The 16,132-nt window shown below is 37.6% G+C and overlaps 1 protein-coding gene across 5 annotated transcripts in view; it reads left to right on the top strand.

The window, feature by feature from the left end:
* MATN2 (matrilin 2) overlaps nt 1-16,132 on the top strand; it is a 76,891-nt gene that overhangs the window by 51,503 nt on the left and 9,256 nt on the right. For 3 of the 5 annotated variants that reach the window (XM_087749171.1, XM_087749168.1, XM_087749164.1), the window contains exons 9-23: nt 1,923-2,045; nt 4,476-4,598; nt 4,758-4,880; nt 5,243-5,365; nt 5,455-5,577; nt 5,790-5,912; nt 9,032-9,154; nt 9,249-9,371; nt 9,462-9,584; nt 9,757-9,879; nt 10,084-10,206; nt 10,352-10,477; nt 10,644-10,766; nt 12,768-13,181; nt 15,749-15,901. In XM_087749171.1, the coding sequence (XP_087605297.1) occupies nt 1,923-2,045; nt 4,476-4,598; nt 4,758-4,880; nt 5,243-5,365; nt 5,455-5,577; nt 5,790-5,912; nt 9,032-9,154; nt 9,249-9,371; nt 9,462-9,584; nt 9,757-9,879; nt 10,084-10,206; nt 10,352-10,477; nt 10,644-10,766; nt 12,768-13,181; nt 15,749-15,901 (2,169 nt within the window). The remainder of the gene's footprint in view (nt 1-1,922; nt 2,046-4,475; nt 4,599-4,757; nt 4,881-5,242; nt 5,366-5,454; nt 5,578-5,789; nt 5,913-9,031; nt 9,155-9,248; nt 9,372-9,461; nt 9,585-9,756; nt 9,880-10,083; nt 10,207-10,351; nt 10,478-10,643; nt 10,767-12,767; nt 13,182-15,748; nt 15,902-16,132) is intronic. The other 2 variants (XM_087749175.1, XM_087749183.1) reach the window with 2 other exon arrangements.

Here is a 16,132-nt window from a genome sequence, read left to right as displayed (position 1 = left end):
ATCTGTTCATCCCCAGGTGTTGAGGACAGTTTTTCAGTCACATGACAAATGTGTCTGACTGACAGGTCATCTTGACAGCAGTGTCCCCCAGGCAAACTGCATCAGCTTCCCTGGGGCAGGAGGAGTGAGGGCCCCACACTGAGCTTTACATTTTGCATGGGAACCCTTAATAAGTGAACAAAAGTTGTCCTAACAGTTCTCCACCCTTTATAAATGTAATGATCATTGAAAATTTTTGCAGTTTTGCAAACAGCTGAATTGCCTCCTTCACTGGAAAAATAATATATAGAAAGGGCCAGGAAAAGAGGAATGTGAATGCATTTTGCCTGTTGACTTTTCCTGGACCTCTTTGATGAGAGAGTTCTGGCCACTTTTTCTACAGATTTTGGAGGTACATTATTTTTCAAGCTTGTTGAGTGTTAGAACAGCTCCAGAGTTTGCTCCTTTTCTTGCACTCAGGCAACACGGTTTTAATAGAAGTCAAACTGCAAGTGCTCAGTCACAAAAATTATCTAGGGAGAAGTGAGGCAAATCAGCAAAGGCAATTTGTCTTTGTCTTTAACCTTGTCTTTCCCTCCATACTAACTTTTTTAGCCCCATCCAATACCTTGACAGACTTTGCTTCTGTCTGCCACTGCGGCTCTCTCTAAAGGGACAGACAGTAATGCAAAAGCAGAACTAGCGTACGTGCAACAGCGATAGGGTCTACTAGGAACAATTTATCTAGACATTTATCTAAAAGAACCACTGGAAATTTAGAAACAGACGAACTATAGAGTTTTATCAACTTGCAAATGGAAAATCCCTTTTCCTTTGTAGTAAAAAGAGGTGTTTTTTTCACTCTTGAGTTATTTTCCTCCAGGCTGTACTTGGAGATCTATCAGCAGCATTAAAACAGTGCTGTGGTTTCTGGAATCCCTCTGTGCAATGAAACTGAGCCCTTTTGAATAGCTCCTCTTCTTGCCAGCATACCCCTCTCCTCATATATATTTAGGAAAGAGATTTGTCCTGTTCCTGAGCTCCAGATGAGTTGTTGAAACCTTGTGGACATTTTTAGGCTATCATGAAGAGTTTTGGCACTGAGCAGTTGAATGGGAGGGATTAGCATTTAACATATACCGCTCCTAATGGGAAAACATCTGGGAATGACAATTCTGGTGTCATATACACAGACACAAGTATCTTAAGACAGCTGTGGGAACACCTGAATGGTAAACAGATTTCTACTCTGACAACTATTTACAAAAAAATGAGTGACACTGTGTGTGTAGCCAATAGACAGTAGCAAGTGCTGCCTGCAGGATCCCAGCGGTCCTATGTCTTTGTATTACAGAGAAGAAACACTTAGGAAATTTGAGATTAAAAATGGACCATATTTGGCAGTACTTGTCATTTACAGTTCTTTGCAAAAGTTTGACTAGTCTAAGCCAAAGCCCACTGAGGTCCCTGAGAGGTTTTCTGCTTGCTGCCACAGTGTCAGACACAAGAGTGAGGAGTTCTGGGGACTGCCACCTTCACATAGGGTCATTTAGAGACTGTATTTAAAGAAGAATGTTCACAAGGTAGCTTTTAGGTCTTTGCCACTGTCCTATATAAAATCATTGCTAAAATGTTCTGTTTTGTTTTTTTTTTTTTTAATTCAATTTGTAAGTACTGAGACGTGGACTCTGTTGAGCTCTGTTAAGCATAGGAAAGCATGATTTCTCAACTCTGCTTAAAGCAACCAATGGAAAGTACACCACAGGGCTCTCTTACATTTTATTGAAGCTATATGTATATTATCATATAAAGAACTGGATTATTGTTTAAGCAGTTCAGTGTGTTTATATTTTCTTGCTTATATGCCATGCAAATACTAGAGATGAAAAATAATGGATTCATTATTTGTTAAATTTTTTTAATAACTTCAATTGCTGCTACAGGAGTTGACTATTGTGCTCTGAGTGATCATGGCTGTGAACATTTGTGTGTAAATGGCGACAGATCTTACACTTGTCAGTGTTTTGAAGGATACAGGCTTCGTAACGATGGCAAAACATGTAAACGTAAGTTATTATTCAGCAACTCAGAGTCAGATTTTTATTACACACATACATAGAAGAAATATGGAAGATAGGATTTGATTACCTAAACATTGCTGTCCAGAGTCTTTTTAAATGCTCGAGGATTCCAAAAGTTCATAGTTTCCCCTTTGGTGTCATATTTGCCAGCAGTATGTCAATATCTTGGATATGCTAAGGTGTCTAAAGTGGTACTGGATGCATACTTTCAGGCACCTGAATCATACCCTAAATGTCTGTGCCATTTAAAAAGTAGCCCTGAAATGAGATTGTTGTGAAATTGGACTATTTTATTCTGACATACATCCTTATATGGGACAACTGTAATTTTCTTCTCAAATCAAGGGAAAAATATGTAATGTTTCTAAAGCCTTATACAGCATGAAGCTTGCAATATTATTAATGGAAAGATAATTTTGTCCAGCATGGGATAAGAATGATTGCAAAAGAGATATAATTGCATTACATATTTGATTACATTGTGCAGTTATGATAAGTGGCAGATATCAAGAAAAAATTAATTGCAAATTTTTCTCCATTCTTATAGCTTTGATCACTAAGTGATCAAAGAAGAATCATGGATAAGTCTCTGAAAAACAGACAGGCATTAAGTATTTTGTAACTGTAATCCCAATAATATCCATAGATCTCATGAACATCTGCTGTTAAAAAACATTTACAGAAAAAAAATTAAAGTCATCCAGATATTACCATGACAAATGAAAAGTTCCTTACTCTTGGTTTGTGTATCACAACACCACCCTACTTTATTATTCCATGCAAACAGAGACAAATTCTGCTTGTCTCAAAAAGCACTGACGCTCTAAAAGCAAGTGGAATGTTCTGTCCATGCGGAAGTCCAGAGGGATCTAGATAGATTGGAACATTGGGCTATGATTAATGGGATGAAATTTAACAAGTCAAAATGCTGGATTCTGCACCTAGGACAGAATAACACCGGGCACAAGTATAGTGGAGAGCAGCCCTGCAGAGAGGGATCTGGGGGTGCTGGTCGACAGCAGGCTCAGTATGAGACAGCAGTGTGCCCTGGCAGCCAAGAGGGCAAACTGCATCTTGGGGTGCATCAAACACAGCATAACCACCCGGTCAGAAGAGGTGATTGTCCCGCTGTGTTCAGCATTTCTGTGGTCTCACCTTGAGCACTGTGTGCACTTCTGGGCCCCATAGATTAAGAAGGACGTGAAGGTCCTTGAATGTGTCCGGAGGAGGGCAACAAAGCTGGTGACAGGGCTGGAAGGCATGTCCTGTGAGGAGCAGCTAAGGACTTTGGGTTTGTCTAGTTTGGAGAGAAGGAGGCTGAGGGGCGACCTCATTGCTCTCTGCAGCTTCCTGAGGAGGGGAAGCAGAGCAGGAGGTGCTGATCTCTTCTCCCTGGTATCCAGTGACAGGACACGTAGGAATGGTTCAAAGCTGTGCCAGGGGAGGTTTAGACTGGACATTAGGAAGCCTTTCTTTACCAAGAGGGTGGTCAAACACTGGAACAGGCTTCCTAGAAAGGCTGTCAATGCCCCAAGCCTGTCAGTGTTTAAGAGGCATTTGGACAATGCCCTTAACAACATGCTTTAACTTTTGGTCAGCCCTGAAGTGGTCAGGCAGTTGGACTAGATGATTGTTGCAGGTCCCTTCCAACTGAAATGTAGTCTAGTCTAGTCTAGTCTAGTCTGGTCTGGTCTGGTCTGGTCTGGTCTGTTCTAAGTCCTTGCAGGAAAATAAAGGGTGTGGAGAAGAAAGTGAAAGCAAGATGTTAGTTTATCTAACGTTAATTAATAGATTGCATTTTATTTTATTTTGAAATATGAAGTGTATCTAAATTCTGTATCAGAAAACCCCACTGAACATCTGCTTGCCCAATTATAGCTGATGATAATGTTCCAGAATTTCACAGCAAGATCATATTTGTCTTTCTCACTACCCTTAAATACTACATACACTTTCGTAATCCTACTTTACAGGAAAATGACAAACACCTTCTCAACTTAAGCACAGAGAAAAAAAAGCATAACATTCAGGTTTGAGCAGGTTCATTACTGAAGATAAAAAGATGATGATAGAAAGATCTGTCTCTCACCAGAAAGTTTACTTGAAATGTGGATGTGGGATTTAGGTGCCTTTGGAAATCTCTGTGGGTCACTAATCTGCATGCTAGGGACATATGAAATCATACAAACTCTGGAACAGTGCACTTTTCCTTAATAGTAAGGTTGTAAAATTAGCAGGACAAAGATGTACCTTTTTGTTACAACAAAAAAAAAAGACAGTAGGTGCTATAAATGATTTGCAGGATTGAGTCCAGTATCCTAGCAAGGACAAGAACATTCAGTAGCTTGGAACTGTAAGACTTTTAATATCTTGTCCTTAACTAACACAATTTTTTATCTGTTAAATTATTCCCAGGTAAAAATGTCTGTAAATCAATCAACCATGGCTGTGAGCATATTTGTGTTAGCACTGACAATTCCTACATCTGCAAGTGTCGTGAAGGATTTGTATTGAGAGAAGATGGCAAGACGTGCAGAAGTGAGTGACCGGTATCTATTGAACATTTTTGCATGTGCATCAGGCAAGGAAAGAAAGGGTTTTTTCACTTCTTACTGGGAAAAAACCCCTTCCTTTTGATATCTACATTTCTCTAACATGTTTTCATTCAAAACCTATATTTATATCAATCATTCCCAGGACGGGACATCTGCAAATCAGTCAGCCATGGCTGTGAGCATATTTGTGTTAATGAAGATGACTCGTATGTTTGCAAGTGTCATGAGGGTTTTCTGCTGAGAGAAGATGGGAAAACATGCAGAAGTAAGTAGCCTGATAATTACTTATAGACTTTTATTTACAATATGTAGATTTGTGGAAGTGTTCTAACAAACACAACAGCAAGAGTTTACTGTTATGATATAGGAGTAGTATTGTTATACCTGCCAGAAGCTTGCAAGAGACTCTGTGGACAGAAATAGTCTATTTTAATAGGCCGTCTGGTATGACTGGAGACAAAAAAGACTCACAATTTTTCAGGTACCAAGAGTTAGAGGTGTTTGCTGCCTAAATTTTTGCCCATTTCTTCCGGTGATATCAGTAGGCCTAATAAAAGCTATTACCTCTCCCTGCATGATACATTCGCTGTAGATGTGCTTTAACCAAATATCATCAACTATTCTCAGATAAAGACATTTGCAGTTCAGTTGACCATGGCTGTGAACACATTTGTGTTAATGCTGATGAGTCATACATCTGCCAGTGTTATGAAGGATTTGCACTAAGGGAAGATGGAAAAACATGTAGAAGTAAGTATCCTTATCTTTAATAAAAGATTTCCTTTATAATCTGTGCATTTGTAGACGTTTTAAATACCAGCAACCTTATTTTTTTCCAGATAAAGATGTTTGCAATTCTGTTGCCCATGGCTGTGAGCATGTTTGCGTGAATACTGATAGTTCATACATTTGCCAGTGCTATGAGGGTTTTGTATTGAGGGAAGATAAGAAAACGTGTAAAAGTAAGTTATTTTATGTTACTGTATTTTTTGCACTCAGAGGTCTACGGAAGAAACATATTGTGTTAGAGGTAGGTCTTCTTATAGGGGATTTTGCCTGACCAAAACAGGGATAAATTCTTTATTTAGTGGAAGCTTATTACTTTTAGTCTTTAAAGATTTGAAAATGTTCTCATTCATCAAACTGTAGTAAATAAAATCTAAATTATTCCTAGATAAGGACATCTGCAAATCAGTCAGTCATGGCTGTGAACATCTTTGTGTTAATAATGACGATTCATACACTTGCCGATGCCATGATGGATTTGTACTAAGGCAAGATGGGAAAACATGCCGAAGTAAGTAGCTTATGAATAAAAGAAGAAATTTCACTTTCCTTTTATTAGGTAATTATTCACTGATTCATAGTGGTCAGAACAGAATATTGTTCTCTATAGATCATAAGACTTCTATGAATTAATAATTGTTTGAACTGAAGATGATATATTTCAGAAAATCAGCCAATTTTAAGGTTTGAATGTAGCTTTTAAAATGTGAACTTCATTTCTAGATTGAGTATGTTGAGTTTTAATCTTGAGCATAGGACGTTGCTGCATTTTACTTTGATGGGTTGAAGTTCTAATTGCCACTGTGTTGTGCTGTGTATATTCATGCAGATCATGACTTAACCTGTTCCTTAACTTAACCTCTTAGCATGTTCTTTTGTAAAAGATAAGCAGATGAAACTCCTTCATGCTCTTTATATGTTTTCTAATCTTTTGGTAAGTCTCTTCCTGCTCCCCTAAAACCTCTGCTATTTATCAGCATCCTTGGGGGGGCACCACAGAGGTACAAAGTCTTCTAATAGGAGACAGAGCAGGGCCCAGGGTAGAGGAACTATAAGCCACCTAATTCTTATTTGAATGTACCTATCTTTTTTTATCTTCTATCTTTTTTTTATGACCAAAGATAGCGTTAGTCCGTGACCAAAATATTCTGCTAGCGCTTGTGTTCAGTTAGTTATCTACCATGGTCATAAGCTGTTTAAGACTCTCAGTCACACAGGTGTCCCACATCCTGTAAGTACAGCCTTCGTTCTTTGTTTCTAAATGTATAAGCTTAGTTCTGGCGATTTTAAAATACATATGATCTGCTGTTATCCAGCTTGCAAAAAGATTCATGTCTCCTTCTGTCAGCAGCTGCTCTATTTTTATTTGCCATTCTCTCAAAACTGAAGTAATCTACAAACTTTGTCAGTGATTATTTTGTATTTTCTTTTGAGTTGTTCATAAACATGTTAAGTAGTAGAGGAGCAGGGCAAATTCTTAGAAAGAAAGCCACTTGATGTTCCCCCATTTACAATTTATTCTGAAGACCTCTCTAGCCAGTGTTAATCCATATAATGTTGATTCTGTAGTCTGTTTTCTTAATCAAAATAATTACAAAGACTGCTGCCTTACTGAATGCTCCATTGTAGGAACAACATGAGCTCTATGACCCAGCCTCATAATCAATTAAAAAAGATATTTATTTAGTTTTCCAGGATCTATTTTTCCATAACACCAAGTCGATTGATATTAATTCTCTTTCTTTGATTTTACTCTGAATCCAGTTCCACATTATCTATTCCATTATTTTAATGCAGATCAATGTCAGCTGACAGGCTTACAATGAACTACTCATCCTTTTCAGACACTGGGACAACAGCATTTTTTCAGTGTGTGTGCATACGCTGGGGATGGAGCCTGCTCAGTGTTCTGAGGCTGCCTTGGAGTTCTAGGTGTTACTGAAAAATAACACTAAGCATCCAAGGTATTCTTCAGCCAGCTCTTTTACAACTCTTCGCTGCAAGTTATTTGGAGTTACTGATTTAAAAATGTGTGTGTTCAGTAGGTGCTGTGTGACCTACTTCTCAGCTGATGAAACTCTTCAACAATATCATCAGTAGCCTATTTCATAATTTCAGTTCTGAATACACTAAATATTTTTAACATTTCTGCATTAAGATTGGCAATTCTGCCATTTCTATCTATTAATTAACAATACATTGTTAGAATGCTTTTTGTTTCTAATAGTCTTTAAATAACTTACTCAGGCTATCCTTTATTTTGTTGGCCATGCACCCCCTTGTCCTTTATCTTATTATTTCAGTGTTTTCAAATTCCTAATATTTTCATGTTCAGTAAATACTGTGAATGTTCCTTTCTTTCAATCATTATTCAAATCTTATAGCTGTTTCCAATTTCAATTTCTAAATGAGGTTGCTTTTTTAACTACTCTGGGATTCTTTTTAAATTATGGAACTACATTTTTGGGGGGTATCTAGAAAAATAACTTTAAATAGTGCAATCACTCACTTCTTTTTTTTTTTTTTTATTACTTCCCCCATCCCAAAATACTCTGGCTCATATTTGCTTTCAGCTGGGTAAAATTCATCCTTTTGAAGTAATAGCCATGTCTGCTGCTGGTTTGTATTTGATTCTGTTTATAAACAGCAAATGTGTCTGAGTTGTACACAACTGCGTATAAGCAGATGCTAATATTTACTTACATGATAATTTCTTCTTTATCTGCTATAATGGGATCTAGTTTAAATTGTCATGTCTTAAATGTAATGCTTGTTGAGTTAGAAGATTGTCCTCTGTAGTAGTTTTTGGATTTTTTTTGTATTGGCAGCATGAGACCTCCAGGTAATTTGGCTCAGATTGAAGTTCTTGTAAAAATAGAAGTTTTTCTTTCCTACACATTAAACCTAAGTATTTTGCTGAAGAGTCAATCTGAACTTGGCTGTCAGTACTGTTCTGCTTTCTATGTAAAAGTAGTTCACCATTAGCAATCGAGAATATTTTCTTTTGTGTTGCAATGAAAAAGAAACAGGGAATGCTGATAGATGGCTACACTTCATTCTGTGCTTTCTCCCCATCTGTCCTTCTTGAAGAGGTTTTAACCAACTGGTTTTAACATTGCAGTCATACAAATCCTCCCATCAGTTTTCAGCAATACCAGTTAGACTTTATTTATCCTCTTAAATGAGTAGTTCCTGTTCTTCTGGGGTTTGTTTATGCAGACTCTTGGCATTGATGTAAGGGTGTTAAAGAATTATTCATGTCCTATGGTGTTTTGCTTAGTTTTGTTTTTACCAGCATGAATTTGTGCTAAATGACTGTACTAAATTATTCCCTCCTTTCACTCTTACTGCTCTTAATGTAAAGTTTTCCTCCTTAATCTAGTCAGATTAATCCTAAAGAGATTTATTGTCAGTGGGAAGCCATCCAAACCATGCAATTCTTTCTGCTCAGATGGTAAAGAACTCATGTTCCATGTAAGCTAAGCTGTCTATCATTTAACTAGCCAGAGATTTGCTTTCAGTTTGCAGGCTTCCATCTTTCTTTGCTCATGGGATTACCCCCACAGTCTTTGTATTTATAAAAAAAGTTTAACTAGCAAATCATATTAAATATTATCTAACTATTCCCAGGCAAGGATATTTGCAAATCAGTCAACCATGGCTGTGAACATGCTTGCGTTAATGCTGGTGATTCATTTGTTTGTACGTGTCAGGAGGGATTCCTGCTGAGAGAAGACGGAAAAACATGCAAAAGTAAGTAGTCTGATATTTATCAGCATACTTTTTATCTGCAGCTCGTGCTTGTGTAGAAATGCATTAACCAGCAAGAGCTGTCATCTGTTTTCAGATAAAGATCTTTGCAGATCAGTCAGCCATGGCTGTGAACATGTTTGTGTTAATACTGATGATTCGTATATCTGCAAATGCCATGATGGGTTCCTACTAAGAGAAGATGGGAAAACCTGCAAAAGTAAGTAGCATGAGAGCTTAATTTGATGAATTATACATGTAACCGGGGCCTCTGCTGATGTATGTTGACTACCAACTCTTCTGTTTGCAGACAAGGATGTTTGCAATTCAGTCAACCATGGCTGTCAACAAGTTTGTGTGAATACTGAAGATTCCTACATCTGCAAGTGTCATGAAAAATTCATATTGAAGGAAGATGGAAAGACATGTAGATGTGAGTAGCCTAAGCTATAAAAGTATGTTTTCAGTTGAGGCTTTTAAGTGTTGTGGCTGTGAGTGTTTGCACATGTGTATGTTTGTGATTTCCAACTATTTGAGCTGGTTAATAAAAGATATTATCTCTCCCTAATGAATCTCACCTCACAAACTCCATCCACTTTTCTCAGATAAAGATGTTTGCAACTCAGTTGACCATGGCTGTGAACATATTTGTGTTAATACTGATGATTCCTATATCTGCAAGTGTCATGAGGACTTCATACTGAGGGAAGATGGGAAAACTTGTAGGAGTAAGTTGTTTAATCTTTGTTTTGTACTTCCTGATCTGTAAATGAAACACACTATGCAACAGTAGTCTGTTATTTGTGTCTTTAATACAGAATCAACTTCATGGAAGTGAGCTCCTTCATGGAAGATTATTGCCATAATTTTTACATTTTGTGAAAGTTATTTACCTAGCTAACTGTGCTAAATATAATTTTCATTATTCCAAGGTAAAAATATCTGCAAAACAGTCAACCATGGTTGTGAACATGTCTGTGTTCCAACTGGCGATTCATACACGTGTCAGTGTCACAAGGGATTTATACTGAGGAGAGACAGGAAAACATGCAGGAGTGAGTAGCTGAAACTTTTACGGGGAATACAATTTTTCAGTCATGAAAGAAATAACAGACTTACTTAATTTCACTCAAAGCTTGTTCATGCCAGTTTTGCATTTGAGAAATGGTCTAATAAGGAAATTCTCTTAACAATTCTCAGGTAAAGACCTGTGTAAATCCATTGACCATGGCTGTCAACATGTGTGCATTAATAATAATAACAATTCATACAGCTGTCAGTGCCATGAGGGTTTTGTCCTGCGACAAGATGGGAAAACATGTCGAAGTAAGTACCTCAATATGTCTGTCAGCCACTCTTCTCTGGCATTGCTACATAAACAAACAAAGATGTTATACTCCTTTGTCATACATTCTTCAAATATCATGTTTGGAGTCTTTGAATTTATAAATGTGTTAAATAGGATACATATAAATATTTCAATTTTTCCTAGATAAAGATGTCTGCAAATCAGTTGCCCATGGTTGTGAACATATTTGTGTTAATAATAACGATTCATATATCTGCAAATGCCAGGAGGGATATGTACTAAAAGAGGATCAGAAAACATGCAGAAGTAAGTACATTTTATTTAGAAAGCATTTGTTTCTTTGATTTCTAAAATTACTTGACCTCACTTCAAATGCCTCACCTCAAAAAATGCCTCACTTCAAAAATTATATAATATTTGAAAGCCCAAAGCATATGTGAGTGTGATAGAAAATGTCTTGAACAATTAACTTGATGCTCTCATAAGCAAAATACTAACAAATTGGAACAGTTGTTTTGGTATAGCATCAAGTACAATAATTCTTTCCAAACATTAGGAAAAAGCCAAAGTGAAATCTTATTATCAAGAAATGTGCACTTTAATCAGATCCATATACTGTGGAGCTTTTATCTTTATATACTCCATTTTAAAATATCATTAATTCTATTTGCTTATCTTCTAACATGACATGCTTAGAGTATGACATGCATTTATCTCATCATCCCTTAATACTTGGAGGAGAAATTCTTCTACTGGAACTCAGTAAAAATATTTATTCTGCAAAAATGGATGCCTTAGCTGGGGAGACTGTTATTATCAACAGAGTGGTAACATGTTCATGGCTGATCTCAGTCCTAACTAAAACCATTCACCATGAACTGCTGCCCTATCTTGACTTATGCAATGATATTGAGGTGGTTCTGATATTCATATTCATTGCATTTCCATCACCTTAGTACGTGTGACACATCTTTTCCTCAGATGACTGCAGAAAAGAATTCTTGACAGCAGTTTTAAAATAAAGCTATTGTCTAAGAAGAAAAGCCCAAGCTTTAACTTATTCCTACACTGACTTGGTAATGGACATCTTCAGTAAATTTCTGCAGTCGGCGTAATTTCTGCTGCACAATTCTTTCTCATATAGTGTTTACAGCATTCTTACTATACAAACATCAGAAATGAGTAGAGCTCAAAGTTCATTCGTCCAGACTAAGATGCAAATCTTACATTCCTTAGTATGGCACATTCTCCCTGGATATTACATTGATCAAATAGGAGCTGAGCATCTCTGCAGCCAGCCCCTTGCACAAAGCCCACTAGTCTATGCCTGTTGAGGCAATTGCTTTCCAAAATAAGAAAACACCTGGCAGAACCAGTCTGCAGCTTCGAAGACATTCTCCAGTCCCTGAATTCCCTAACCTTGTCATGGATGCACAGTGCCTACAAACGGCTTTGATTTTTATGTGTGCACTTGCCAAAAAGTATGAGAAGTCAGTCTTCTGACAAACTCCCAGCTTTAATGGGTAAACCAGAAAAGGTTAATTTCAGCAATACATAAGGCTTCTAATTACGAGATTGTTAGAGACTTACAAGCAAAAAGCTTATATAAACAATTCTGATCCGTGTTTAGCAGCTAGGCACGTTTCTAGCATTTACTCTCTCACCTATAGTTTTTTAGCTGTTTTTCTGCCACTAGAGGTTTAAGTCTGTGCTATAAAAACATGTGCGTTGTTTGAATTTTGTCTTGAACCTCATCCTAAGCTCTACGGCAGGCTACCTAACCCTTCTCTTTTCACTCAGCCTTCCCCAAGCTCTTTGGCTTTTGCCTCACTGTTCTCTGCCACTCTAAATATGACCCCTAGGTTTTCACCTTATGTACAAGTGTGGCTTCACTGACTCATTTCTTTGTACCACCTTTACCTTTTTGCTACTTCTGCAACACAAATGCAGCTGTCTCTATATCCTATCTATGTTCTTCAGTTATGCAATTCTCTCCCCTTAAGAATCATTCTTAAAATTTGCTGATTGTTGCTGTATTTTTAAGAGTTGTAGTATTCTGCAAAGCAGTATGTCTCAGTAAGTATTCACCGTGATTATAGTTTCGTTAGACTCCTGGTCATAGGCACACTCTTAGCTTTTGATATAGACTGTATACAACATCTTTAGACACATTGGCAAAGTTGGATGAGCCAGAAACAAGGTACTCTGGATGATCTCTGAGTTTATGCAGTCCCTGGGTATCTAGGTCCCTTCTTCAGCTTTGTGGATTTTTTTCATGATCTGAACACTCTGCTGCTTATTTCACAGGATGCACTGAAGGCCCAGTTGACCTGGTGTTTGTGATTGATGGATCAAAAAGTCTTGGAGAGGATAATTTTGAAATTGTAAAACAATTTGTCTTGGGAATCTTGGATTCACTTGAGATCTCACCCAAAGCTGCTCGGGTTGGTTTGCTTCAGTATTCCACCGAAGTTCGCACAGAGTTTACATTAAGGCAGTTTAGCTCAGCCAAAGACATGAAGAAAGCTGTATCGCAAATGAAATACATGGGGCGAGGTTCCATGACAGGACTGGCTCTGAAGCAAATGTTTGAGAGAAGCTTCACAGAAACAGAAGGAGCAAGACCATTTTCAGCACATGTCCCTCGAATCTCCATTGTGTTTACAGATGGACGAGCCCAAGATGAAGTCTCTGAGTGGGCTGCTAAAGCAAAGCGAAATGGTAAGTGGAGATGTTTTTGACTCATTCTGAAATGCAAATATTGCTAGAAATAAGATGTGGTAATAGTATGGATGTGCTAATCAAGAGAGCATTTGCCATAGCAGCCTGGCTAGTACAGTGACCACTGTAGCAGAACATCAGATCTTTGGTGTTCACAGTAGCCTTTGCTACAAGGCATGTACGTCATCCCTAGTGCAGGAGCCATGAGGAGTGTCTCACCACTGGGCTTCCGTGCCACCCACAGGTAGTGGTACTACCCACCTGGCATGCCATGCAGTGCCCTGAACTTATCCACTAAGGGTAGACATTTCATACAGAGATTTGGGAACACTGGGAACTTCATCGAAAATTGTAAGAAAACAATTAAAAAAAAACCCCAACCTGTCTCTTCAAAATACAGAAATCTGTCCTCCTGAGAAATATTATGGTAATAATTGGTTACGTTATATTTTTATTTACATATATTCTGTATTTTTAACCAATTTTATAGTGCTGATGGTGTTCTGGAAGGAAGATGAGTCCTCTTTACAAAAGGATATAGCTGTAGTGGTGTCTATCTTTCTGTTTCTATGTGCCTTATCAGCTGATATGCTGAAATGTAACTGAAAACTAGCAATTTTTAATTTAGAATCTGTCTGGGCAGAAATCCATCCTCTAGGACACCTGTACCACAAATCAGAAACTTTTCAGCTGTTTAGCAGAGTCAACTGAAAATTTCAAAACTTTTCAAGAAAATAAAGGATCCCTGTCTTCTTTGCAAAACATTTTCTATTTTATAAGAAACTGCTTTAAGAACCATGGCTGATGGCCCATAACACAGAGAAAATAGCCAGACTTTAGAAGATGCTGCACAACTTTTTTTCTGTTCTTGTTTTATTGAGTTGATGTATCAGTCATAACTTGATACATGATTAGTATAGCATTGGTCAGGACCGATAACTCTCTGTAAGGAGGAAAGGGGAAAATGTCTAAGGATATGAGAAGAGAATGTGCTAACAAGTGTGCCATTACAATGAAATATAAACAAAGTGTTTTTTAAAATATTAAAAACAAAACCAAAGATTTATATGCTAACTAGTGAGATCTGGGAAAGTACATGGAAGATTTACAGGACTGAAGAAGGAAAGAATTACAAGCCAACCTTGCTTACTTACTGAATGAAACCTCAGCTCTGGACTGCTTGCACTGATATTTGTAATGCTACAAGCCAAATCCATCCCCTGTGTAATTGCAGTGTAGGCAATGTAGTAATGCTGAATACGAAATTGGCCTTAATGCTTTATCACTGATATCTCCAAGTCTTTAAAAAGCAACAGACCTCAGCATGACTGGTCCATTCATTAAATTGAATCAGCTTCTGGTGAATGCTTTACTTGTCTGGCTGAAGTGCAATGGTAGGCAGATTCATGACAAAAAGTAAGGAGATGCTTATGTTAAATGTTAAAGAGTTGGAAAATGCATATTTCATGATGTTATCAGGCCCAGGATTCTTTGGCAAAAAGGTTCAAGTTGCAATTCAGTGAGTGTGTAGCTGTTATTACCCCATGATAATAAAGAGATACCAAACCTCCTCATCCTAAGTTTTATCGGAAACCAACCGGCTGAGAAGGCAGCCTCTGCTCTTCAATCTTATAAAAGAGCTTGAAATACTATGAAGCTAATAGTTGTGTTATGAATCACAAAATCAGTACTAGTTGCGGATGCTTTCTAAGCCAGAACTGATGTAAAGAGAAATGTTGTATCAGATCATATTTTCACAAGAATTAAAAAATAACTGCTGAAAAAGAAGACATTGAAGATCACTATGTTTTGTATTCATTGCTTGTTTAAAACCTGTCTGGTGAGAGGGCTGTGAACCAGTTCCTCCTTCCCTGCTTTCAGAGTGAAGAAAACTACAAATCCTCATTTACTTTCTGCCTAGCACCTCTGCTGGCAAAATGCTTGTGCTGAGCATCCCTGTTGTAAGGCTCTTTCTCTCCTGGCCCCACAAATCATTTCTTTTCCCGGCAGCCCACTAGTGTCCCTTACAGTGTAAGACTCTAGTCTCAATGTGCTCTGAGGAGTTAGATGAAACACTATCTATTTATATTTTTCTGAAAACATTACTGCCATCTTTCAGGATTCTGCCCCATTTGCTAATATATATCAGGTCTTCCCATCAACCCAGTAATTAGCTTTACTGGACACACTGTACGTACACCGACACACACAAACCAGGAACTTTTGGTGCAACTGTGAGGCTGACTTATGTGATTCTCTTGGATGTTTTACAGTACTCATTCTGGGTTCATTTACTATCAGTAGTGGTCGGGCAACTGTTGTCACTTTAACTTAAAAACTATCTGTTAAATTACAGCAAAGCAGTAAGTTTCGACACATCTCTCAATAACTAAAGCATATTAAGCTCATTCAAAACCAATTTTGAAGTTACACAGCATATACATTTCCTGTGCTCTCCCTTCTCTTTCTCTCTCTAAAATGACTAATGCTCATATTTTCCTCTCATGGAAGAACAAGGGTTTAGAACTGCTGATGTAATAATTATGTGCAATTTCTTTTGAATCTAGGTATAATTATCTATGCCATTGGAATAGGAAAAGCAATTGAGGAAGAACTGCTGGAAATTGCTTCTAAGCCATCATATAAACATCTCTTCTACGCTGAGGATTTCACAGCTATGGAGGACATAAGTGAAGAGCTAAGAGCCCAAATCTGTGAAGGTAACAGTATTCCACTTTCAGTGAGATAGAAGAGGAATGAATGGTTATAGATTTTTTGCAGGCCTAAAAGGACAACTAGTGTTATAGTATAGGTCATAGATCATTGGTGTCAGACATTGCAAGGCATAAGTCACTCTCAGTAATTTTTCTGCCCTTTAATATGTGAGGAATATGTACCCTTAATCTATCACCAGGTAAAGGTATATAATAGTTGTCTTTCCTTTATTTTGA

The sequence above is a fragment of the Nipponia nippon genome, unplaced genomic scaffold (genome assembly GCF_047370975.1).
Source record: "Nipponia nippon isolate SJK-2023a ecotype South Korea unplaced genomic scaffold, ASM4737097v1 scaffold_1, whole genome shotgun sequence".
NCBI classification, from domain to species: domain Eukaryota; kingdom Metazoa; phylum Chordata; class Aves; order Pelecaniformes; family Threskiornithidae; genus Nipponia; species Nipponia nippon.
Note: the sequence above shows the minus strand (reverse complement) of the source record. Positions and strands in the feature narration are given on the sequence as shown.